The sequence below is a fragment of the Macrobrachium rosenbergii genome, chromosome 50, assembly GCF_040412425.1.
Source record: "Macrobrachium rosenbergii isolate ZJJX-2024 chromosome 50, ASM4041242v1, whole genome shotgun sequence".
Taxonomy (NCBI): domain Eukaryota; kingdom Metazoa; phylum Arthropoda; class Malacostraca; order Decapoda; family Palaemonidae; genus Macrobrachium; species Macrobrachium rosenbergii.
Genome location: NC_089790.1, coordinates 26,739,008 through 26,765,646, shown reverse-complemented (window position 1 = coordinate 26,765,646; position 26,639 = coordinate 26,739,008). Strand labels below are relative to the sequence as shown.

At 39.9% G+C, this 26,639-nt stretch overlaps 1 protein-coding gene across 11 annotated transcripts in view; it reads right to left on the bottom strand.

Moving 5' to 3' along the window:
• Positions 1–26,639, bottom strand: part of LOC136832781 (unconventional myosin-IXb-like) — a 210,523-nt gene that overhangs the window by 22,559 nt on the left and 161,325 nt on the right. For all 11 annotated transcript variants that reach the window (XR_010851314.1, XM_067094322.1, XM_067094328.1 and 8 more), the window contains 3 exons: positions 20,755–21,018; positions 10,736–10,906; positions 10,273–10,393 (listed from right to left, as the gene is read on the bottom strand). Coding sequence is in view for 10 of the 11 variants with exons in the window: in XM_067094322.1 (XP_066950423.1) it covers positions 10,273–10,393; positions 10,736–10,906; positions 20,755–21,018 (556 nt within the window). In the remaining variant the exon portion in view is untranslated. The remainder of the gene's footprint in view (positions 1–10,272; positions 10,394–10,735; positions 10,907–20,754; positions 21,019–26,639) is intronic.

Below are 26,639 nucleotides of genomic sequence, written 5' to 3'. Positions count from 1 at the left end.
TTAGCTTTAACCGTTTGCTTACAGCGATTTGTATACAATTATATAAGAGTTTTTTTTTTTCGCTGTCATATATTCCAATATTTATATATGATAATGATATTTTTTTTCATTTCTGATGGTTGCATACTAAACTTCAGGCAATGACAAAAAAATGAGCCAAAAATTAACTCAATCTTAAAAACTAAGCGTGCTGTGATTTTTTGAAAAAAACTTTTTTTCCGCTTCGGCGCCAACTCACCGAACGCCGCCGGCATACGGGAGACGTTTTTGTAAATAGGGCTTCGGCGTTAAAGGGTTAATAGTGCCCAGGGACTGTTGGATAACGGCAAAATCCAAATACTGTAATGGCAAGTAAAAAACTTTGTACCCTTCCTCACCTAACCTTGTCAATACCACATAAATGTAAACACTCAGTATGGTAATAAACAACTATCACTCTTTAAAATGAAAACTTTACGCAAAAGGCAATTATCTATGATTTTTCCCCTAATTTGTAACAAAATATACTTCATAAATACTTTGAAAAAAAAAATGCAACCCCTTCTATTTCTCTGTTTAGTAAATGACAGTTCAGCAGACAGGTAGCCTATCTGTGTTTACCCACATCCTACCATGGTTTTATGACCATTATGTATTTTTATACAGCAACTTCCTCATCATTTACCATATTGTATTACCATACACTAGATACAAAATGTGTAGGCTATGTGTGAACTATAGACGTAATCTGGCCCAAGTCACACGCATAGTAACCACTTGCAAAAGTCAAATAGGCTGTTAGAGCTGTATTTACGATAATGGTAATGGTAATGAAACTGTTATTTTAGTTACAGAATCCATTTATACTGTATTATTATACTGATTCATTATCATCACAATATGTGTATAAAAGGCCAACTGTCCCACCATTTGTTATGTTTATGCTCTCAGAATCAGCCAATTGAGCCTACTACCAAATAAATTAGGAAAATAATTTTTTAGTTGCTAAAAGAAACGAATGTATTCAATGAATTATTATTTTTACTTTGTACACTCAGCAAGGAAAGTGAGGATACAGTTTTCATTAGATTTCGTTCATCGAATTTTAATTTTTTTTTATAGAAAACACAATCATGGTAAATTTACTCTAGAATATGAAAATACAATGCAAATTATATATGTTAAATCTGCAAAACAAAAACGTTCATATACTTAAAAACACCATGCATGTACGAAGTAAACAGAATTTCTCAGATGACTTCGTTTACAGAGATCTGAAATTGTGTGGATATCTCGGTGTAGTACTGTTTATCAGAACGGCAATATTTACTCGTTTTCCGTTATGAACAGGCTTATTATTGCATTATCATACGAGGTAATGATAATTTCTTTAATTTTTACACATTCATATTTGTATTTCACGGTGTTAAAGTCAGCTGGAATTAATGGCAGTAAATGTTGTGACAGCTAGGGTAGGTTGACTAAATCTATTTAAATCCGCAAGAGCGTTCTCTATGATGTGAGAAGCAGCACAAGAACTTCGACTGGAAAACACAAGTAACTGGATGTTTCTTGACGTTGCCATAGTTTCTCTCTCTCTCTCTCTCCATTGCAAAAAAAAACATACTATAGAAATATAATATCACTCAGTCTCTAAAAGAAAAAAATAATGAAATGAGTAGCTCTACATATAGGCCTAGGCTTACACAACAGCCCTCTCTCTCTCTCATCATGACATTGCATTCGTTCCTTTATTGTTCCCCACGTTTTTCGTTGGACATTGCTCAAATTTAACTCTTGATTTCATTATGGAAGATCGCGTTTCCGATTATGCAAGCATTCCGTTCATTGTGGTGTCATAATTCATTTGTGTAAGGTTACTTGGTAGGTTATGTCGAGAAATGTTTATTTTGCTCAGAACTGTCGCTGCAAATTACAACTTGAACGAATACTGTAAAGCTTAATACTGCATTTAAGTATCAATGATTTCGGAATCGTAGAATATGATTGAAAGTTATAGGAGGTCAAGCAAAAAACAAACACAATAAGACTGAAGCTCCTCCCCTTTCTGAAGTTGCCAGATGTCGCATTATTGAGCAATATATGTCTGAAGATTTAAAATACCTGTATCCTAACTTTCCTTGCCAAGTGTACATAAATGTAAAAGGGTATACAGTAAATAGGTAAACTAACATACTTTATGTTAAAAGTTAAATCCCTCAAAATCTCAAAACATAATTCAGTTCCTCTCCCTTCTCTCTCTCTCTCTCAGTACTGTACATACCCTTTGATGAAATATGACTTATTGTATCACAAACAAAAACACAAAACTGTAACTCCGGGAAGTTCATGACGCCATCCAATGGGTGCGTGCATACATACGTGTTACCTTTTTTTTGCTTTGCTTGATTTACTGTACTGTGCCATTTTCATTACAAATTTAGTTGACTCTTAAGTATGATTATCACACATATCATAACAGTGCTCAAGAGAATATTTTATCACTTGATATTTCATCTATAGTCACTGCAACAATTTAAAATGCAAATTTCACATGTAGGCAAGACAAAACCAAGCAGGCTTTACCCAGTTCACCGACAGCATGGGATGTGTGTGTGCATATGTATGTACCCTACTCACAAGAATGTGTTTATCTTTTGGTTTGTGTAAAAAAAAAAAAAATTAGGAAATACAATAAAAATATAAACAAGAATACTGTAGCATAAAATATAGCCAAATTAGTACGGTATAAGAGTTGTGTGTTACTGTATTAGGCTTTAATGTAAACATATCTCAGTTCTCTCTCTCTCTCATATACAGTATCAGTACTGTACATATCCTCTAATTACATATCAATTACTGCACCATGAACAATAACACAAAACTAAACAAACTCCAGGAAGTTCAAAATGCCATCATATGAGCGGTGCATCCATGGGTACGTAATGTCACTTTTTGCTCTGCTTGAATTACAATACCATATTTCATTGCAAGTTTAGTTGACTCCAAGTATGACTATTACACATATTATAACAGTACGTACATAAGAGAATTTTTATTGTTGGTGTTTCATCTCTAATCACCATAAAAATATTTAAAATCAAAATTTCTACTTCATTACAAGTTTAATTGACTCTAAGTATGATTATCACATATAACAGTACACAAGAGAACACTTTATCATTGTTGATAATTTCATCTCTACTTGCCATGAAAATATTTAAAATGTGAATTTCATACACAGGTATGACAAAACTAAGCAGGCTGTAGCAAGATTACTGATGCCACGGAACTAGTGCATACATATATCGTCATTTTTATTTTCTTTTGCTTTGCTTGATTTACTGTACCATATTTCATTACAAGTTTAGATGATTCTAAGTATGATTATCACATAAATCATAACAGTGCACAAGAGAATATTTTATACCCAATGCACACGATTGCATTTATCTTTTGGTTTGGAAGAATAAAAAATGAGAAAATACTGTACAGTAAAAATATAAGTGAGAATACTGTGGCAAAAAGTATAAATAAAGAGTGAAGGAGTCTGTGTTACTTTACTCAGACTTTGATGTCAACATACTCGATTATTGTTCTCTCTCTCTCAGTATTGTACATATCCTTTAGTAAAATATGAATTAATATATCATAAACATTAAAACAAACACAAAACCAAACAAGCTCTATCAAGTCAGGTCTACCTATCCCTCTTCCCCAGTCCAACACTGCATCCCCACCCCCTCCCAGCCATAGAACTGCTCCCCTGCTCCACCCACCTTCCAAAACAACTCTGAGCCTTCCTCTATCCAGCCTTACTGCCCCTCCTCTCCAATGGCGCCAAGCCATCCGGCCACCAACCCCCCCCTACAATGGAAACTTTTCAAGGCCTCCCCGACCTTGCAAAACCCTTCTTCAGTCAGTCTGAGTGCAGCCAGTGTTACCAACATTTTCTTAAGGCCGTGCAGCACTGCCAACCATTGGAGAGTAGTTTTTTAAAATTTTTGAAATATGACATACTTATAATAAAATAAAGTTTTTTATATACTTAACAAATAATTACATAACAATTAGTTTCTACTTTACATGGCAGCTCAAAATTTAAAATTTGCGGTAGAGCTCTTTTGTTTTGGGTGTAGTTATACTGCCACACCCACTCTCGGGGAAGGATAGGTACAACACAATTAAAGAGCTCAATTCGTTTCTGCTCCATGTCCATGAGAGGGGAGGGAGGGAGGGCTCTGAGCACATAATTATTTGGTAAGTATAATATATAAAACTTTATTTTATTATGAAAATGTCATTTTTATATACGTAACTTACCAAATAATTACATAGCTGAATCCCACATTGACAGGAGGTGGGATACATGGACAAAACTACTCAGAAACACTCAGAATTTGAAATAGAAAATTTTGCTAGGATTGTGAAACGCTTGTTGTAACCTTACCTGGTGAGGGAGCTACAGCAGGTAGGTGCTGCCTCTGGTCAGTGTTCCTCTCGACCTGTAGTGGTGTGGCGGTAGAGCCAAGAGTTGCCTCTACTTTTGCAGGTGCTTTACAACGTAGGAGTTAACAGCAGGTTGCCAAAGCTAACAGTCCAAAAAAAAAACACATCAAAATGTGTGTGCGCCTGACCTGGGCGCAGTACAAAATGACCAGAATTTTAAAACCTACACCAAAAAATTCATTAAAATTTAAACCAACTGATGACACTCACGACACAGTGCCAATCAGGCTTCCCAAGAAAAAACACCAATCCTTATTTAAGGAGAGTGGATAGAGGAAAAAACCAAGAGGTTCCTCCTATCCCTCATTACCAAACACCATGCCAGCTGTGAAATACAGGCCTAGAATACTGCAACTTTCATAAACTGTTTCCACATCACACAGGTAGAACACTGCAAAAACTGATTTGCATCTCCAATGCGTGGATTGCAGGAGAGAAGTCAGCGACAGATTACATTTGACGGCCAATGAAGTCGCCACTGCCCTAATTTCATGTGTCTTGACCTTACATAAAGGAAAGGACATCCTCCTGAATCCCAAAGTGTGATTCAGAAATCACAGTCCTTAAAAAGAATGTTAAGGTATTCTTACCTGGTGAGGGAGCTACAGCAGGTAGGTGCTGCCTCTGGTCAGTGTTCCTCTCGACCTGTGGTGGTGTGGTGGTAGAGCCAAGAGTTGCCTCTACTTTCGCAGGTGCTTTACAACGTAGGAGTGAATAGCAGGTTGCCAAATGTAACAGTTCAAAAAAACACACCAAAATGTGCATGCCCCCTTGCCCTGGACGCAGTACAAAATGACCAGAAATTTAAAACCTACACCAAAAACTCGTTAAAATTTAAACCAACTGCTGACACTCACGACACAGTGCCAATCAGGCTTCCCAAGAAAAAACACCAATCCTTATTTAAGGAGAGTGGATAGAGGAAAAAACCAAGAGGTTCCTCCTATCCCTCATTACCCAACACCATGCCAGCTGTGAAATACAGGCCTAGAATACTGCAACTTTCATAAACTGTTTCCACATCACACAGGTAGAACACTGCAAAAACTGATTTGCATCTCCAATATGTGGATTGCAGGAGAGAAGTCAGCGATAGATTACATTTGACATCCAATGAAGTCGCCACTGCCCTAATTTCATGTGTCTTGACCTTAAATAAAGGAAAGGACATCCTCCTGAATCCTAAAGTGTGATTCAGAAATCACAGTCCTTAAAAAGAGGTTAAGGTATTCTGAGATAAAGGATGACTGGAGTTTTTATCCGAACACCACAAGTTCGGAGAAGGGCCTCTAACTTCCTTGGTTCTTCATAAATACTCACGAAGAGAACAAACTGGACAGAGGACTCTCTCCTGATCCGCTTGACCTAGAATGTTAGACAGGCTTTTGACTGGAAAGGTACGTGGCCAGGGACTAGAAGGGTCTTCGTTCTTCGCCATGAATCCTAAGGTCAAGGAGACTGACAGCATCACCTTGAGAGAAGCCTACTCTCTTATCAAGGGCATGTAGCTCGCTAACCCTCTTCGCCATTGCTAAAGCCATCAGAAAAAGTGTCTTCCTGTCAGGTCTCTAAGAGAAGAGGATTCTAGAGGCTCAAAAGGTGGGTCCCGAGAGCCTTTTGAGGACAGTATCCAAATTCCAAGCAAATTTAGAACTTCTATCTTGCTTACAAATATTCGGAGATTTTACCAAGTCACTTCTATTCTGGTTTGATGAAAGGTCTATTCCTCTGTGTTTGAAGATAGGATTCAACATGGCTCTGTATCCCTTAATGGTTGAAGCAGCTAAACCTTTCGAGGATCTGAAGAAGAGCAAAAAATCTGCAATCTGAGCTACAGTCGTCTGAGGAGAGGATATATTTCTGTCTCAACACCAGTTCCGAAAGAACTTGTCCACTTCGATTGGTAGACTGCAGCAGAAGATCGTTGCCTACATCTTGCAATACCTTCTGCAGCCTTCCTCAAAAACCCTTTTGCTCTGACAAGTTCCCTGACAGTCTGAAGCCTGTCAGAGGAAGAGTAGATAAGCCCAGGTGAAAACAATGATAATGAGGCTGTCTGAGAAAATTTCTCTTCTGAAGTAGAAGCCTTGGATAGTCTACTAGTAGACTCAGAAGGTCCAGAAACCATTCCTTGTGTGGCCAAAAGGGAGTCACTAGGGTAATTGAAGTGTTACTGTGGGTGCTGAACTTCCTCAGTGCTTCTCTTACCGTACTGATGGGAGGAAAGGCATAGACGTCAAGATCCGACCAATTTTGCAGCATGGTATCCGTCGCCCAAATTTGCAGATCTGGCGTTGGAGAACAGTACAGAGGGACACGATGGTTTCTTGACGTTTCAAACAGGTCTACTGACAGTTTTCCCCACAGCTTCCACAGGTCGGTGCACACCTGTGGACCGAGTGTCCATTCCATCGGTAGAACCTGTTTGCCGTGATCAGTTCGTCTGCAAGAATGTTCATTTTGCCCTGGGCAAAGTGGGTCAGAACAGTGGTCCTGTTGTTCTGTGCCCATAGAAGAAAGTCTTTGGCTGCTTCGCACAGCAAAAAAGAGTGTGTTCCTCCTTGTTTCCTGATGTTCGCCAGTGCGGTTATGTTGTCTGAATGAACCGCAACTGTCCTTCCGAAGGTCTCTGTCGCAAAGAATTGAAGAGCCAGGTGCATCCCTTTCAATTCTTTTACATTTATATGAAGATCCCTTTCTGTCAGAGACCACAAACCCAACACCTCTAAGCCGTTGAGAAGGGCTCCCCAACCCAGATCCGATGTGTAGGAGTACAACTTTAGGTTGGGGTTCAAAGGAGACACCAACATCCCTGTCACGAATCTGTCTTCCACCAGCCAACACCGAAGTTCCCCTTGATTTCAGGGGTGATTTTCAAACGAATCCGGAAATATTTTCCTCCGCCAGTTGGCTCTGAGGTAGAACTGTAGCGGTCGATATGTAACCTGCCCAGAGGTACAAACTTTTCTATTGACGACAGAGTTCCTACAAGGCTCATCCAAGCGTTGGCCAAGCAAGATGGAAGAGAAATGAATTTTAGGACTTTCGAGATGCAGTTGAGAATCTTTTGTCAGGATGGAAAAGCCTGAAAATTTAGAGAATCTATCACTATTCCCAAGTATAGAATCGACTGTGTGGAGACTAACTGCTATTTCTTAAAGTTTATCAGCAATCCTAAGTGTTGTGCAAGTTGAAGAGTCTTCTGAAGGACCTCCGTGATTGGGCTCCTGATGGGGAGCGAAGGAGCCAATCGTCCAGGTACAAGGACAAGTTGATTCCTATGAGGTGTAACCACTTCGATAATGGAGCGAGAACCCGGGTGAAAACTTGAGAGGCCGAAGCACAGGGCCCGAAACTGGAAGACCCTGTCCTGGAACATAAACCTCATATATTTCCTGGAATCCTGGTGAACTGGAACACGGAAACAAGCATCCTGCATATCTATTGTCAACATCCAATCTCCCTGATGGATGGCTGACAGGACCAAGTGATTCATTTCCATCTTGAACTTCTTAGTTTGAACAAAGAAGTTCAGAGCACTGGTGTCCAGGACAAGTCTCCATCCCCCCAATGACTTGGGGACTACGAAGAGGCGATTGTAAAATCTCTCTGTGCTTGTGTCCTCCTCGACTTCCTCCACTGCCTGCTTCTCGAGCTGAGCCGAAACTTCCCGAGACAGAGCCGAAAAGCTCTCTGAGCCTACAGTGTAGGCTGTCAATTTGATGGGAGAGGTTACTAAGGGAGGTTTCTCCCTGACGGGGATAGCGTAGCCCTCCTTTAATACTTGTCGCACCCATGGATATACTCTTCTTGTCTCCCACCCACTCCAAAAATGAGGGATCCTTGCTCTCACTGGGACACGGAGGACAGGTAACTCACTTGCGAGAGACTTGTTTCTTGGAAGGTTGTTTGCTGGGCCATACTGGACGCAAATTGGCTCTCAGATGGGACTGGAAGTGACCTCTACTTCCTCGAAAGGGTTGCTGAGCCAACGGAGAAGAAGTCCAGGTAGAAGGAACAGAAGCAGAAGAAGGACGTGTCGGGATCCTAGTCTTCTTGGTGGACTGAACAAGCAGGTCTTGGGTGGATTTCTTCTGCAACTCTCCTGTCACTCGTTCTAAAGTCTCGTGGAAACAAGCTGTTGCTGTTCAAGGGAGCGGCAGCAGGGAAGAACGCTGAGGAGGAGTGACCCCCCTTAGAAGTGAACGAGCACCATAAATCACGCTTCTTAAGGACACCAGTTGTGAAAATAGTGGCTAGCTTATGGGCGCCGTCCCTCACTGCTCAATCTGTGCAGGCCAGAACCCCCTACCAATCTGAGGCAAAATTCTCTTTGAAGTGATGAGCAGTCCTCGATCTTCTTAGCTAACGCACCCAAGGTTCAATCAAGGAAACTCAGAACCTCGAAGACCTTAAAAATATCCTTCAGCAAATGGTCCAACTCCAATGAATTTAACAAAATCCTGGCGGACGAGAAGGCTGACCAACGTGTAGCATCTATGACACTGGAGAAGGAGGCAGAAACTCCCAACGACGGAGCTTCTCCAGTGGCATGCGACAGATACTTCTGTCGTATCAGACAAGAAGGAGGCGAACAAAAGACCACTTTACCCACGTCCCTCTTCTCTGACAACCATATGCCGATACAAGCAAATGCCTTCCTGGAGGAGGAAAGAGCCATACGCAGAAACCTAGTCGCTCCTGTTGGTTGCTGCATCATAAACGCCGAACCTGGAGAAGATGGGGCGGCTGGAATAAAGAAGTCCGGATAGCACACCAGGAAGAACTGTAAAAGTGCCGAATAATTCGATGTGGTAGTGTTGTCCTCCACAAGTCCTCATCTGAGGAAATCAGGGACATTGGAAGATCCGAGGGAACCCGAGTGGCTGCAGATGGCTTCTGTAACATGTTCAAGATATTATCCAAGCGGCGCTGAATCGGAACTAAGGAAGGATCCTGAACCACAAGAGGATCAGCACTAGATACACCGGGAGCAGAAAGTCCCACCTGTGGCGCTGGACGAATGCTGGCCGGCAGACAAACATCAACATTGGCAACCATTATCACTGGACACTTGGTCCCTGGATGTCCGCTTAAGCAAGTTTCAGTTCTGAAATCCGAAAAAATCCAATAACTGAAACATGTGGCACCACCCTAGTGACCATTCAAGATTTAATGGCTGGCAGCTGATTCAAAAAAATCCTGGATCATGGGAGTTCCTGGACCACGGAATGCCAGATTTTAGAGGTCAGGCTGTATGTTATTGTATAGCAAGCACTTACAAACTAAGGAAACTTACACTGAAAGCAAAACACATAAAATAAGGGTACACTAATGAAAGAAAATTAACATACACAGTATAGGAGACACTGCAAAAGGACTTAACAAAGGCATTCATAGGAAGTGCAATGAATTCGACTCTATGAGAGTCACACATTGTTACAAAGTTCATATCTCTAGTCATTTCCTTGTTTGTAAAAGTAAGGAGTGTATGATTAATGGATTATTATGAAACAAACTAGGATTCTGCTCTTTCATAGCTATTCAATTCCATGATCTGTTTACAGTGCATTACTAAGTCAACATTGTGCTTTATTGTCAAAAGACAGTCATTGGTAAAAATACAATCTTTACTAAATTAATTATTTACTTCAATCTTCTGGTCAAAATTATTGGCAGTAAAGGTAAATTTCATTCTCAACACAGCACTATGCAATACCACCAATACCAATTATCAGAACACATGAAGAATCTGAACCTCAGTTTAATGCAACATATACATACTTTGACAAGTGAGAGCCTTCATGGAGAGCCAAAGGAAGGAGTTGCACACTTCACACTGAGTAGGAATGTTAACCATGATATGAGTGAATATATGGCCACCATACAACAGTTCTTCAACCACCTTTAAATAAAGAAAAAACCATCTGTACAACACATAAAATTAAAGAAGAGAATGAATTAAACATGCAACATGTCAAGGACAATTAATATGTACAAAGTGATTTATATTTCAGTAAAAGCAGGGTGGAGCACAAAGGCTTTGGCTTGCAGCTGGTAATTTTCTGAGCTTTTAATTATATATAGGATATTTTTACCAAAAAAAAGCATACCTTTATGTATTCTATTATAACCAATATGAAAATACTCATAAGCTTTGCTGGAAAAATATTTTTCAAGAATGTTTCCACATATGATACAAAGTATATACATGAATATATTTAATAAAAAAAGTGGAGAACTGTACCTTTTTCTTTTCTCTTCTTCTTCTTTTCCTCTTCTTTGCAGAAGATTTATCATCTACAGACTTCTTTTTTTCTCTTATAAACTCATCCAAAAATCCTCTGAAAGCATTAACACCCATTGTCACTGGGAAAGTGTCATTACCCATTTTTTCCTTACAAACAGTGTTCATCACCTGGAAAAATAAATGGATAACATTAAACTTCTTTAGAAAAACCTCTCACTTTTATCTGCCTAAATGCCTGATTATGGTGAACAGCCCATTTGCTGAATAGAAACTTTAAACATGACTGAACTATTGATTAAGGATTGTCTGATATTACAACAGCCTGGGTTACTATTCTGAGCTTCAAACACAGAGCATTAGTTACACCATGGATCACCCTTTCATAATGATGGGGAACCAACATCTTTCCTAACAGTTGCTCTGGCCTCTACTCTCCCTTCAGACCATACTATTATTACTGTGATCAGGTAGTTTAAACAGACCACTGACTCTAGGCTGGCCCCAAGGTGAATAAAAAAAATTGTAAATGATGTCTCCAATTCACAATTCATCACCAACTTTGAGAATGGGATTTGTGTTATCAAAAGAAAAGGATTTTTTATTTATTTTCATCAACAGCATAATGATCAAGTCATTTAGACCTCCTCCACTGATCACCAAGTGAAGTGGAGAGTCTAAAGTAAGAAAAGGGAAGTTTTATGGTTACAAACATCACAAAATATGTTGAAGTCATAAACTAAAGGCTACTTATATAGAAAAGGGACAGGAATATTGGTACAGTATGTACATAAGAATGGAGGGATATCTCTAAAGCAAGTTGTTCATTGTTCCATCACACCCATAATGATAATGTCCATGGCATTATTACTAAACACCACTGACAATGCAAGACCAATCATGAAACAGTATGAATTCAGCTATTCAATAAAGTATTCAAGTACCTCTGTCAAGACTATCAGCAGCTTCATTTTGCATTTAGGGGAAATAAAACATATACAACAATAGCAGCATCATCTGCAGGAGAATATTTCATTTTCTAGATCAACAATCATATCACTACAAAGAACTATAGACAACGGAAGTTCCAGGAATGCCAGATATGCTATTTCTGGATCGGGGTCCCATGTCAGCCGGTGAAAAAGTCCATTCAGCACTTATTTCTAGGTAATTCCGTGAGTCTTGTGACCTTTTCCTGGACCTGGAAGTAGGTCTGTTTGCAACCCAATTCAGCCACAAACTATCAAGCTGTCACGTCTGGTATAAACTCAGCCTGCGTCAGCCCCTCAAGCTTTGATGTCCTGGCTTTGTGGTCTTTGTGAATCTTACAGTTTAGGAGGAAACTGATATGAGTCCTGTTATTACTGTTTTCCTGAAATCAGTTAAGGGATCCTACTCTACTGCAGTATGGTTCTGCAGTTAAGTAACTAGCACTCTTCACATAGTTTTCGAAGCTACAGTACTGATATGGCCGCATTGGCCTCGAGGAAAGTGTTTTGTTGGAACCAGACTCACAGGCTCTTAACTTTCATCCCTAAGGTCTGTGTTCGTCTAAGAACAGTACTCCGTCCACATTCGGTTTCCTGGTCTTTTGAGTAATGTATTGGAGTTAGCTTCGGTAACCAACAATCATCTTGTTCTTACCTTTCCTTGTTGGGGAAGACCCAAAATTTTTAATCAGCTTAGCTTCTAGTGTTAGTTTTCCTGTACTGTCTGCCCTGTCTGGCAGAACCAATCATTTTGGTTTCCCCTCATCAGGGTAGTGTTGCGAATTCCTCACCCTAACTTTCTATCTACAATTGAAGGTCCTCATTTTCGTGGTCACCTTGGAAAGTACTCCCCTTTACAAGGTCTGTTTCTGTGCCCAGTTTTCTCCTTACAGGCTTTTTTAGACAGGACCTCGCAATTTCACAGATCCTCTTTTTAAAAAAAAAGGGTACTGTCATTGGGTCTGCTATTAGGCAGAAAGTATTTTCTTAATACAAGCCTATTCAGGTTCAATTCTAAGCTCATGATCTTAGACGGTGACCACTTACATTATTTTCATTACATGAATTTAGAGGACCTTACTAATGTTCAGGGTAGAATTCTCCTAGTTTTCAACGTCTCTATTTAAGTCTTTAATAGCATAAGAATGATGTTTATTTCTCTGTTATTATTTCACCGGCTGACACGGGACCCTGATCCAGAAAAAGGATTTTGACAAAGGAAAAATCTATTTCTGGAGAGGGGCCAGTGTCACCCGGTGACCCACCCCTGTTTTTCATTCTCTCCCTCCCATGGTAAACATCATTCTAGTGGGGTGGGTGCTAACATGGAATGCGACTAGTGTTGCCTTGTATACAGTCCGCGAGTAGTGCATGGGCTTGTATCGGCACCTCTCTCGTTGGGACTTTTGACATTGGGAATCTCTATAGGATAAGGTTCCGTGTTTTTGTAGTTCACCCTTTTCCATACACGACTCCATCTAGTGGAGCTCGCTCTGGGGGTAGTAACTCCAGCATTTCATTTAGCTTTCTCTGGTATCTAGCAACGGAATTACCTAGAAATAAGTGCTGAATGGACTTTTTCACCGGGTGACACGGGCCCCTCTCCAGAAACAGATTTTTCCTTTGTCAAAATCCTTTATTTAGGTTTGCTACAAGCAACATCAATTCTTATCTAGCAGATTGGAAGCTTACAAAAATATGAATGAGCTCACACACTTTGAATGAGTTCACACAATTAATGACTAACAACTGTTAAAATAATTTGCGGTTATCCAAGTCCAATGCAAGTGCCGTGTTTAAGTTCCCCTGAACTAGTCTGAGTACATATTCCTTAATGTGTTGTCTTTCAATATAACTAAAGAACTAGAGGTCACTAATAAGCAGGAAAGGCAAGGAACAAGTCAATGCACTTTGCACATCCTAAAGACTCAGCATTAATACATTTGATCACCATCAAGCACCCTCTCCATCTGGGAAAGCAAGTAAAACTATGCATCCATGAAAATGCCATCTTGCTCACAAGAATTGTGGTGTGCAAATGAAAATTTATCGTGGACAAGTGAGAACTGAACTTAAGACCATTTAAATGGAAAGTTGCCATTAATATCACTGAGCTACTATGATCAGAGTAACATTTGAAAAGCATTGAAAATATAGTGGTGCCTCAACCTGTCAGATTTTCATACTTATCTGATGCGCTGTCGAGTCAGGCAGAAAAAAAATTTTTTTCTTTGTGTTTTTGGTTTTGCAATAAAGTATGGTGGTTATTTTTCTCATATAATAAAAGGTCTAATGACAGTCATCACTCATAGTTACATAATATAATGTGCCTACTGAATATTATTTAATTTATAGTTAAAAAGTAGCTCTTTGAGAGTGAAAGTGTCACTCCTTGTTCTTCTGGCAATCATGTGCTCAGAAATTCTGGAATGTTTGATTAAATAATGTGAAATTGCATGCATACATATATAGTGTACTTTTATTTCTGAACAAGATATTACACTACTGTAAATCATTGTTAATCAATGTGTAAAAAAGTTCCTTATATGAATTTTTTAAAAAAGTGATCTTGTTTCATTCTGTGAGTATATGCTCTGAAATTCTAAGATCTGTGGTTAAAAGTGGCTAAAAGGAGTGTATATATACTATAGACCAGGAATCACTGTTACACACAAGTATAAAACAGTTCCTTATAGAAATTTCTTGTCCAAGATTGTACCGTGCTTTCTTTCTAAGTGAGCATTCGCTCTGAAATTCTAAAATTTGTGGTTACAAGAAGTGCAACTGCCTCAGCCTAACAACCCACTCAATGAGTATCAAACAATACTGTTTACTCCATTACATAACAGTGGAAATCAGCAATTCTGACTCAGACCTCAGAAGGACCTCACTAAGCTTTAATCATCATCTTGAAGAATATTAAACAAAATTATCTAATATGGTTTGGTAGTTAGAGTAATCCACACTGTGTCTAATGCAAGCATTGTTTTATATTTTGTCTTCTTCAACGTTATATAATTATTTTTTTTTTAGTCTGCGTATGCGCATCACATTAGGAAACACTATGCACATACACTCACTCTCTCTCTCTCTCTCGTACAAAATTTTATTGACATTTCTTTAATACAGAATAGTATTGTACTTAATACAGTAATGTACTTTTACATACATATATTTTTCACTTTGTGCATGTGTGTATACATACACAGCTACATCAGATTAAAAATGACATTTTTATAGTAAAATAAGGCTTTATATATACTGTACTTACCTAGTAATTACATTGCTATTAGTTCCTACTTTTCACAGCAGCTCAAGTTTTAAATTACTACTTTTGGAGAAGAACAGGTACAACCCGGCTCAGGAGCTCAATTCGTTCATGCTCTATGTCCATGAGGGGAGAGGAGGGAGGGCTCAAAACATGTAATTACTGGGTAAGTATATATAAAACCTTATTTTTTATTATAAAAACGTCATTTTTATAAAAGTAACTTACCAAGTAATTACATTGCTGAATCCCGCTAAATGGGAGGTGGGATATATGGACACTAACTACACAAAAACACTCAGTAAAGGAGATGCATTTGAAATATAACCTTACTTGGTGAGAGAGCTACAGCAGGTTACTGCCTCTGGTCAGTGCTCATCATCAACCTGTAATGGTGCAGCAGCAGTAAAGCTGAAAGTTGCGTCTACTTTAGTGGGTGCCTTGCCATCAAGGAGTGCTCCGATGGTTGCTAAGGTGTCACAACAAACTGCTTTTGAAAATCCTTTCACTCTGACAAGCTTCCTGACAGTCTGAAGCCTGTCAGAGCAAGTGGACAAACCTTGAAGAAAGCAGAGGAAATGGGGTTGCCTGAGAAGATTTTGATGCTGTGGTAGGAGTCTTGGGATGTCCACCAACACTGCGAGAAGGTCCGGGAACCATTCCCTCTGCGGCCAAAACGGGGCCATGAGTGTCATCAAGGAATTGCTGTGCGACTGAAACTTATTGATGACTTCCCTCAGGGGAGAAGGCAAACATGCCCAGGTTGGACCAGTCCTGGACCACTGCATCTGTTGCTCATGCCAGAGGGTCCAGAACTGGCGAGCAATACAGGGGTAGGCAGTGATTTCTTGATGTCGCAAACAGGTCTATCAACGATTTTCCCCCCCCGTTGCCACAGGTCAGTGCACACCTGCGGATTCAGTGTCCACTCTGTCGGCAGGACCTGTTTGCAGTGACTCAACTTGTCCGCAAGGACATTCACTTTGCCCTGAATGAAGCAGGTGACGATCCGGGTGCAGTTGTTCTGGGCCCAAATGAGGAGATCTTTGGCCACTTGGCAAAGAGAGAATGAGTGCATGCCTCCCTGATTCTTTATGTATGTTAACGCTGTCATGTTGTCTGAGTTGATCGTGACCGTCTTGTCATACGCACTGAAGCAAAGTGTTGGAGGGCCAGATGTACTGCTTTCAGCTCCCTCACATTTATGTGGAGCTTCCTTTCTTCTTGCGACCACTTTCCTATAACTTTTGAATCTTGCAGATACGTCCCCCACCCCAGATCTGAAGTGCCTGAGAATAAGGTTAGGCTTGGGTTCAAAGGATGTAATGATTTCCCGACTGAGAATCTCCCTTCTCTGAGCCACCCGTGAAGGTCCTCCTTGATTTTGGGAGTGATGGGGAAGACAAATGAATCCAGGAGCATCTTCCTGCACCAGCTGGCCTTTAGGAAGAACTGAAGGGGTCTTGTGTGGAGTCTCCTTAAAGGCACGAACCTCTCTATGGGCAAGAGGGTGCCCAGGAGGCTCATCCTCTCTTTGGCTGAGCAGGAAGGGAGAGCGAGGAATTTCTAAACCATCTGAAGGCAGGATTGGATTCTTTTCTGTGACAGAAAAGCCCAAAAACTCAAGAGTCGATCATCATCCCCAAATAGACGATCAACTGGGTTGGGACTAACTGAGATTTGGGAAAGTTGACTAGAATGCCCAGATCCTGGGCAAGGACAAGTGTCTTCTGTAAGTCCTCCGTGCATCAAGCTCTTGAAGGAGAACGTAGGAGCCAATCGTCGAGATAAAAGCATACATTGATGCCCATCAGATGTAGCCACTTCGCTAATGTGGCGAGAACCCTGGTGAAGACCTGTGGGGCTTTGGAGAGGCCGAAACAAAGGGCCCGACACTGGAAGACCCTGCCATGGAATATGAACCTTAAGTACTTCCTGGATTCTGGGTGGAATGGAATGTGAAAGTATGCATCCTCTATTTTTATCGTCACCATCCAATTCCCTTGATGGATGAAGGACAATACTGACAGATTGGTTTCCATCCTGAATTTTGTTGTTTTGACGAAGAAATTCAGGGCGCTTCCAGGACAGGTCTCCAACCTCCCGATGACTTGGGTACAATAAAAAGGTGGCTGTACAACCCCTTAGAGTTTACGTCTTCCACACCTCTATACTTATCCCCTTTTCTGAGCACGGAGGACACCTTCTCTGACAGGGCCGAAAACCTCTGTGGGCCTACATAGGCTGTCAAGCTGATCGGCGCTGACACCAATGCGGGTTCTGCATTGAACAGGATGGAATACCCCTCTCTCAAGACTTCTATAACCCATAGTTCTGCCTTCTTCGGTTCCCATTTCCTCCAGAAATAAAGAAGCCTGGCTCCCACTGGAGGACTGGATCCTCACTTGCTAGAAGAGAGTCTGCTAGAAGATTTCTTGATTGGGCATACTGAAAGGCCGTGGCTGTAATGGAGAGGCCACACTGGCACTAATGGAGGGCGCAGGCGTATGACTTGGCTGCTTAGGTCGCTTTGTAGACTGAAAGTAAATCCTGTCTCACCTTCTACTGTAGCTCAGAAGCTACGTGCTCTAAAGCAGTACTAGGGAACAGACTACCACGATCCATAGGGGCAAAGAGAAGAGATGACTTCTGAGAGGGAGTAACTCCTTTTGTGGTAAACGAGCACCACAACTCCCTCTTTGTCAGGATGCCCAAGGCGAACAGAGAAGCTAGTTCTTGCGAGCCATCACGAACCGCCTTGTCCACACAAGACAACACTCCCAACCAGTCCGCTGTAAAGTGGTCTTGGGGGGAAGTGCAATCTTCTATTTTCTTTGTCAAAGCCCTACAGTCCAATCTAGAAAGCTGAAGATTTCAAAGACTTTGAACAAGTTCTTCACTAATTGGTCCAACTCCGAAGACAAAGAGCAGACCTTGGTGGAAGTGAACGCTGAACGTCGCCTAGAGTCAATCAAGCCGGAGAAGTCCCCCTTGGAGGAGGCAGACACTCCTAAAGAAGGAGCTTCCCTGGTGGCGTAATAATGATATCTCCTTTTTGTCAGACAAGGGGGAGGGGTACAAAAGGTAGCCTTCCCAAGATCTCTCTCGTCAGACAACCAACTCTCCGTGCGGAACAAGGCTTTCTTTGAGGAACAGAAGAGATCCATCTTCAGCAGGTTAGAGGTGCCTGTGGGTTGCCTCATCATAAAAGCAGAGCCTGGAGATGACACAGCCGAAAAAGAGAAGAACAACAGATAGCAAAATAATAAGAATTTCATTAAAGAAGCATAAGCTATTTTGCATTGATCCTTCTCTGTCTTCTTCATCTTAAGAAGGAATCGATGAGGGAGCAAAGTCCAGTTGCTCCTGAACCGCAGACGAAGGCTTCTTTAACAGGTCCAAAACGTTATCTAGTCGACGATGAATTGGGTCCAAGGAGGAGTCCCGCACTGTAGGAACACTGACACTCGTCAAATCCGACTGCGCTGGGCATTCGTTGGGAGCAATACTTGGCATCAAACACTTGGCAGGCAGTGGCACCGAATGAGCAGGCGACTTTGTCAATGCTGGCGGGTGAGAAGTCAAAGGAGAAGCTAACAAGAGCGAAGAACCATTCGAAACAGGTGAACACCCCGCTAAAGGCCGATCTAACACTGAATGCTTCTAAGATAGGGAGCGTTTAGAAGGACGATCCAACACTGGACATTTGGTCACCGAACGACGGTCTGGAGAACAAGAACTATAAATAGTATGCATGTCATATTAGCAGATGCCAATCTAGTATTGCAGCCCTTGCTGCAATACCTAATACTACGAGCACTAGAATCTGACAAACTTCAGTCACAATTGGGAAACTACCTAAGCTAAAACAGATTAGCGCCACCAAAATGGACAGTGTACTTCAAAAGTCGGCAATGCCTGCAACTAACTGGTGAAAATTGATTCAAAACAAAAGCTACCCAACAACCAATGTTCAGTCGATGAGTGGCAGGAACAAATTGAGCTCCTGAGCCTGGTTGTACATAAGTGGGCGGGGTCGGTTACCTACACCAAAACAATTGAGCACTACCGCAAAATTTAAAACTTACGCTGCCGTGAAAAGTAAGAACTAATAGCAATGTAATTACTGTACTTCGTAAGTTACTTATATAAAACTTTGCAGTTATTTCAGCCATCTCTCTCTCTCAGCTCTCTCTCTCTCTCTCTCTCTCTCTCTCTCTCTCTCTCTCAGATTTCTCTCTTTTTTTTTTTTTTTTTTTTTTTTTTTTGCCAGTAGCAATATGGGTAAAAGAAAATGGTGTCAGATGCTCATCCTATTTCCAAACACCCCAAACCTGGGATGCAGTGCTTATGTGTTAAATGCTATGCTGTGGGGGATGTTTATTGACATTTATTCAATGCAACAGAGTACTGTACTAAATAAGTGTAAAGTGGCATTACATAAAGTTTTCAGTCTGTATGTGAGCCTGTGCATACATACATACAAGCATTATCTTCCAATAGTCAAAGAACTTATTCATGTTTGCATGGTGTCTCTCTCTTTGTGTGAGTTACTCTTTATATTTAATTTGCAGAGAGAGAAATGCACATTAACTGTGTAATTTATCTTAGTAAAATGCATGTGTAAATATACAAGTACACATACACAGACTAAAAAATATATGTATTTAACACTATATTACTATGTTAAGTACAATACAGTACTCTACTCTGTTGCTGCTCATACATACATGTGAACTGATTATATAGAATTTATGTTTGAGACATAACAGAAAATCTGCTAGTTGTTTCTACGTCTTTGTGATCAGAGAGTAACAAACAGATAGATACTGCTGAGTCGTCGGACGCCATACAATCATTGAGGTTTGGCGTGGGTAATTCAAGTGAGTGCCATACATCGAAGACCCTTATTGGTTCCTTTTGATTATAAGAGACCAATCAGCTGAGGTCTATGACCTAAGCAAGTTCAGTTTGAAAAGTTAAGATCAGTAGGGGTTTAGCGGTTGACGGGCTAAGAAGCACGTCTGATAGGAAGTGATGGCCCGTGTCACCTCCGAGTACCTTCCGACTATAATTGCATAATTAAGTAGCATAATATTAGCAACAGGGCCCTGTGTAACTATTAAGGAAAATACATGTGTTAACTGTATCTTACGTGTTTTATTTGTACTGGTAGAAGCTATAGATGACCAAAAATGAGGTCACATGTACTTGTAATATTCTGATACATTTGTTAAGAGCTGGAATAGACCCATCCTAACCTCTGTAGCCAAGTGTGTAATCAATTTTTATTGACTTTAGGTTAAAATATACACATACTGGTCACTTTTTACCAGATACATATGTAACTGTACTAACCAAAATGTCGTTTTCTCATATCTTGTCCTAGTATGCATAAATCTCCACATATTTTTAACCTTTCGCTCTCTTTTTTTGCTAGAAGAAAAAGTGGTCTACTTCACTGTCTTGGGACACCATGTCCTTGTAGAACAATGGGCATCCTCCAAGCTACTGTTAGTTTGAAGGGAAGGACTCACCTTTCAAGCTATATATCCAAGTGTGGAAACAATTCAGAGTAAAAAAAAAACCCAAGTGCAAACTCTCCTACTGATACAGATATCAAATCTTTGTCCTAATAAAACACATTTTAAGTCTTTTAATGACACAATACCATTATAATGATATTATCCTACCTATTATAAACATTTCCAAAGTTGTAAGAAAAGTATTACATAGAAAGCTGCACTAGAACTTTTACTTACCTGCTCAAAGTTCTTGATGAGATCTTTGTACTTCAATGATATGGAGGTTTCTTTCTGCAGAGATACACTATATGTAGATATCAAATTGTTTTTGAATTCACGTAATGACTGGCAGAACATCTGATCAACCTGAGAATCTTTCCTGTCTCGCAGACGTGAAGCTACTTCCAACTCTTTTGGAGGTGCTTCTCTGGAAAAGCTACGGTCCAGACTTTGTGTGCGATTATCTGCTCTCTCACTTTCTTTTTCTTCAAGGCCATACAGCTACAATGAAATACAGATATTAAATGTTACAATAATTAAACAGATACAAGATTTCTTTTAAACTATCTTGATCCTTAATCCACTAATTTGCTCTTGAACACATCCAAAATTCAATCATTAACCCAATAATGACAGTGTCGCTTCTCTGACACCAAACAATAAATCTGCAGGTTCACAGAACTAGTTCTAAATAAAACTAATATTTCTCTTAAATTCATTCCTTTTGATATAGCCAATATCATGTATCAACATAATCTCAGTTATATCAGTCCTATCACATTAAAGCAGGAGCTTTAAGGTACTTCCAAGTACATGTTCGCAATCCCTTATCCTCAACCCTTGGGGCCATCTGTATTTTGGTTTACAGAATTATGTGGATTTCGGAACTGAAGCTTACAGCCCCAGTGGGGTCTAGGGCAGCAATCCATAATCATACATTACTTGTGAAGTAAAAACATATGAATATTATTGAAGCGTATTCAATGAGTCATAACCTGATAAATGAAATAGTGAAATAACCAAGATGGTGAATAATAAAATAGTGGGGTAATTAGCACCATAAATACACCAAAACATATTTTCACTACAAATACATTAGCATATTTTATTTCCAAATAAAACTAAAAATCACAATTTTTAAAATAAATTGTATTTTTCCTAACTATACAAACCTGAGGTCCTTTATATTAGGAATTACTTATGGTGAAGCTGGACACGACCATTAAACTCTTGAACAAGGTGGTTAGGCAGTAACTACCATCGGGTAGGCAGGAATACCTGCCTGCCCAGATGTGAACATTCCAGTTTGCCTTTCGGTCCAGGTTCAGATTGCATAAGGCAGGCATAAAAATGTAATGTAAAAGACCTCAGATTTGTATAGTTAGGAAAAATACAATTTACTCTTAAAAATTGTGATTTGTTCTGACACGATATACAAACCATTGGTCCTTTACATTAGGAAGACTCACTGGTGGGGGGGGGGGAGGAATCTGAGTGAGTCTCTTGAACTGACTGGAGCCCTGCACACCTGGGATACTCCTCCTGGTCAAAAGAGCGAGGAGGAGTACCATGCTTCTGACATACTGATCAGAGTGTAGGAACTGCAAGATCAAATGTCAGATACTGGACCTTTTCGCATGAGTGAGGAAACATAACTCATACGAAATAGGCTGGGGAGAATCTAAGAGTTGGAGGCAGTAAGGAAAACCCGAGATAGGGTTTTCCTTATTGCCAGTCTTTCCTTCCTCCCCCTGCTAGAGGAAGGAGCGGAATTGCTTCTACGATTCTAGAAGAAAAAACAGAAAAGGTGCTTGATGAGTAGTCTTACCGCATCAGACGCCAGATCCAGCAAGTGTTGGTTCGAGTCCTATTGTCACCCCGAAGGAGGAGAAGTAGGAGGAGGAGAGGAGGCCAGTCACTCTCGGTATCCTTTTCACTTCCAGAACCAACAACTTAGGCAAGATGCTACTTATCCTCTTGAAGGAGCCGGGTAAGAAAACACAACTTGTTGAGCAGCCACCACAGGACCAAGGAAAAAAGGTTCCAAGGGCCTGTGGGGAAGACCGAAGGAAGAAGACAAGAGTGTGGTCTGTGGTCTATGAGACCACATCTTGCTTCCAGACTGACAGAAACTTCCCGAATGCAAGGGATGGACCAAGCCATTGACTCCATGAGCTCTCGGGTGGAAAGTACTGGTATCATCATTGCCAGCTGCTGTGTACCTTCCTCGATCACTTCAGTCGAGCAGTCTCTTCGTGAATCTTTGTGAAGAAAAGAGTAAAGAGCACGCTCCGTCCAGATCACCCAGACCAGAGGCGGAGCTCGCCTACCAATACATCCCCACCAGGAATGTATCTGGCTAATTGAGCTAAAAAGGGCGCTATAGAACACTTGAATACCTTCAAATGTCGACAGATGAAACAAAAAAAAAAGTTAAGTATATCTTAGTTTAACCAGACCACTGAGCTGATTAACAGCTCTCCTAGGGCTGGCCCGAAGGATTAGATTTACTTTTACGTGGCTAAGAACCAATTGGTTACCTAGCAACGGGACCTACAGCTTATTGTGGAATCTGAACCACATTATAGCGAGAAATGAATTTCTATCACCAGAAACAAATTCCTCGTTCTTCACTGGCCGGTCGGAGATTCGAACTCGCAACCAACAGAGTGGTAGCTGAGAACGGAACCCGCTCACCCAGCGAGGAACTATTCACGGAACAGGATGAAAAAACGATTCCCTCGTTTGTCGACGTATGCCACTACTGTGGTTTTGTTGTTAAACAAAACCACTGAGTGTCACAAAACTCATCCTGAATTCTCGGAAGTCTCCCTGAGAATGTTGTGCAATTGGAACTTCAAAAGTTGAAGGGAAGATGCAATGCATTACTACCCTAATGTTATTCTCCTTGCATTTTAATACATTTTTATCTATTTATTAATTTATTCTTTCTTTTTAATAAGTGAGATTTCATTCTGTATTCCCCTTTACCTTCTCTTCTTCCCAAGGAACACCATATTCTTTGGAAGCTTGAATTTCAAGTCAATGGCCCCAGTGGGCTTGTTCCATATGAATAGGGTCCAACTTCTGAATAATAATAATAATAATAATAATAATAATAATAATAATAATAATAATAATAATAATAATAATAATAATAATATATGAAGGGAGTAGACCCTCATTTAAACAAGTCTTATTAAAAAGGATGGATGTATTATGGGAATTTATCTTATATAGTGTCTTTTCTATCTTCCTCATGATTCGCTTTTCAGGCTCAGTGATGTTAGTCAGTAACTGGCCGATATTCATGTTGGAAAAGGATAGTGTGCGAAATATGGGAATTCTTTTATTAAAATATCTAATCAGAAATCGTTCATCTGGGTTTAGGTTCTATTCTAGGTACCGTCGACATGTTTCGACCAGCTCGTTGGTCATCCTCTGGATGTGGTTGCAGAAGGTCTGAAGAAACGAGGTGCTCGGGTTGGTATTTATAGGGGTTGTCTTGATCGGTGCCAAATTATGATTGGCTGCCCGGGGCATGTATCCTTGGGCGGAGCCTACTCATCCAAGTCGATGTTCGGTTTTCGTCTTGCATGCGAGCGGCGTCATGGTGTTGGGGATGAAGAGTAGAATTTCGATCCCCGGGCAGCCAATGATAATTCAGCACCGATCATGAACCCCCCTATAAATACCAACCCGAGCACCTCGTTTCTTCAGGCCTTCTGCAACCACGTCCAGAGGATGACCAACGAGCTGGTCGAAACATGTCGACAGTACCTAGAATAGAACCTGAACCCAGACGAACGATTTCTGACTGGATATTTTAATAAAAGACTTCCCATATTCCACACACTATCCTTTTCCAACATGAATATCGGCCAGTTACTGACTAACATCGCTGAGCCTGAAAAGCGAATCATAAGGAAGATAGAAAAGACACTATATAAGATAAATTCGCATAATACAGCCATCATTTTTTAATAATAATAATAATAATACAGGTTGACCATCACTAATCCGGCAATCAGTAGTCCGGAACAATCAGTAATCCGGCACAAATTTCGGCTAGAGTAATTTCCAATGTTTCCGCACTAATTTTCAAATTTCCCGGGTCGCTGCGCTAACTTGCTCGCCAGCCGCTTCGATTTGGTGGCGCAGTGTGCTGCATCAACAAACTGGTAGCCTAGCCTACATTATACTGAACTCTATTCACATATTAACAGTATTATACAAACATCAACATAACGAATGTGCATCTTTTTCATGGATCTTTTAAAAAGTTATACTTTACTACATTGTTTCCAGTTGCGTATATTCTCATATTGCTTTTGTATTATAAATTGCGATCAATGTTTTGTTTAGGGAATCGATATCCCGGTGTTTATTTCGCAGCATTTAACTAAGTTCAAAGCGCTTTTCTTGCTTCTAGTTAGCGTAAATGAATATGGATACTTTATTTATTTGGGACACGGATATTTTTCGTTATACGAAGTGTTTTTAAGTCGAAATATAACTTAAATACGTTTCGTTGTGAAATTAATTTAGCTATTTTTTCGTTAATATATGATGTTCAAGGAATCGCGCTGGCCGCTTTGGGGATGTATGTTTTGTGTAAAAAAATCAAGATTCCGTTCGCTATTTTCTCTGATTTCATCATAATACGAGCTTTACGTATTTACCTTTTTTTGGCATGAAAACAGTAGTAATTTGTATTCTTTCATGCCCAGTAGTTTTGATTAAAATACATTCTCTCGAGTTTTATTTACGGTCGAGTTTCATCCATGTTGCTGATGCACGATAATTTATGGTCATTAGCAGCTTGAACATTGTTTTCTCAGCTTCAGCTACAACTTACAGCTTTAACTTACTGTAGCAGTAAATTTCCCTGCCGATCTTTTCTCCAAAGCGAATAAGGGTATAGAGTAAAAAATATATCAGTCCTATTGTACAGCACTTAACGTCAATTGTAACATAACTACGGTAATTGTGTATTACCGTACGATGGTTGAAATACAAGCAAAACAGTTGTTATCTGATACAATTATTAGGAAAACAAGTTTCCCGTTCGGTTGTTTATGGTTGTACGCATTTACGCAAGAGTATAACGTTACTAACAATACTTTTATCATTCTCTTTTACTTTTTTAACTAGCAGATGGAATAAAGAGATGGAGGAAAAGAAGTTTATCTATTGTAAGTTGGTCTCTCTCGCCGCCTGATTGTAGCTGCTCCCTGCGCCTGTGCGAATTTTAAAAATATTTCCTAAATATTTTCGTACTGGTATTAACCATTAAACGCCGAGCCTCTATTTACAAAAACATCTCCCGTATGCCGGCGGCGTTCGGGATATAGCGCCGAAGCGGAAAAAAAGTTTTTTCAAAAAGTCACAGCACCCTAGTTTTTAAGATTAAGAGTTCATTTTTGGCTCCTTTTTTTTGGTCATTGCCTGAAGTTTAGTATGCAACCATCAGAAATGAAAAAAATATCATTATCATATATAAATATTGAAATATATGACAGCGCAAAAAAATTTTTCATATATAATTTTATACAAATCGCGCTGTGAGCAAAACGGTTAAAGCTAACGGGTTATTTTTTTTTTCTTTGCATTGTACACTAAATTGCAATGATTTTGGTATATAACAAATTGTAAAACGATCAAAGCAACACAGAGAAAATATTATCACAAAATGATGCATGAATTCGTAACGCGCGGACGTAAAAAAATTTTTTTTTTTTTTAAATATTCATCATAAATCGAAATATTGTGCTAGAGACTTCCTGTTTGTTGAAAAATGAAGCTAATTGATTGAATATTACTAGACTGTAAGTGTTTTAGCTTACAATTGCAGTTTTCGACCATTTGGTCGAAAGTTAAAGTTAACCGAAAGTCAATTTTTTCTATTTATCGTGATTTATATGAAAATATTTCAAAACTGATAAAAGCTACAACCATGAGTTATTTTCTGTTGTATTGTACATGAAATTGCGCACATTTTCATATATAAAAGTTTATGTAACAACTAATATAAAACGGTGCAAACATTACGACAACGTGATTTAAAGAATTTCTGAGATGTTCGCCGAGTTACCAGCATGGACGTAAGGAAAATGTTTTTT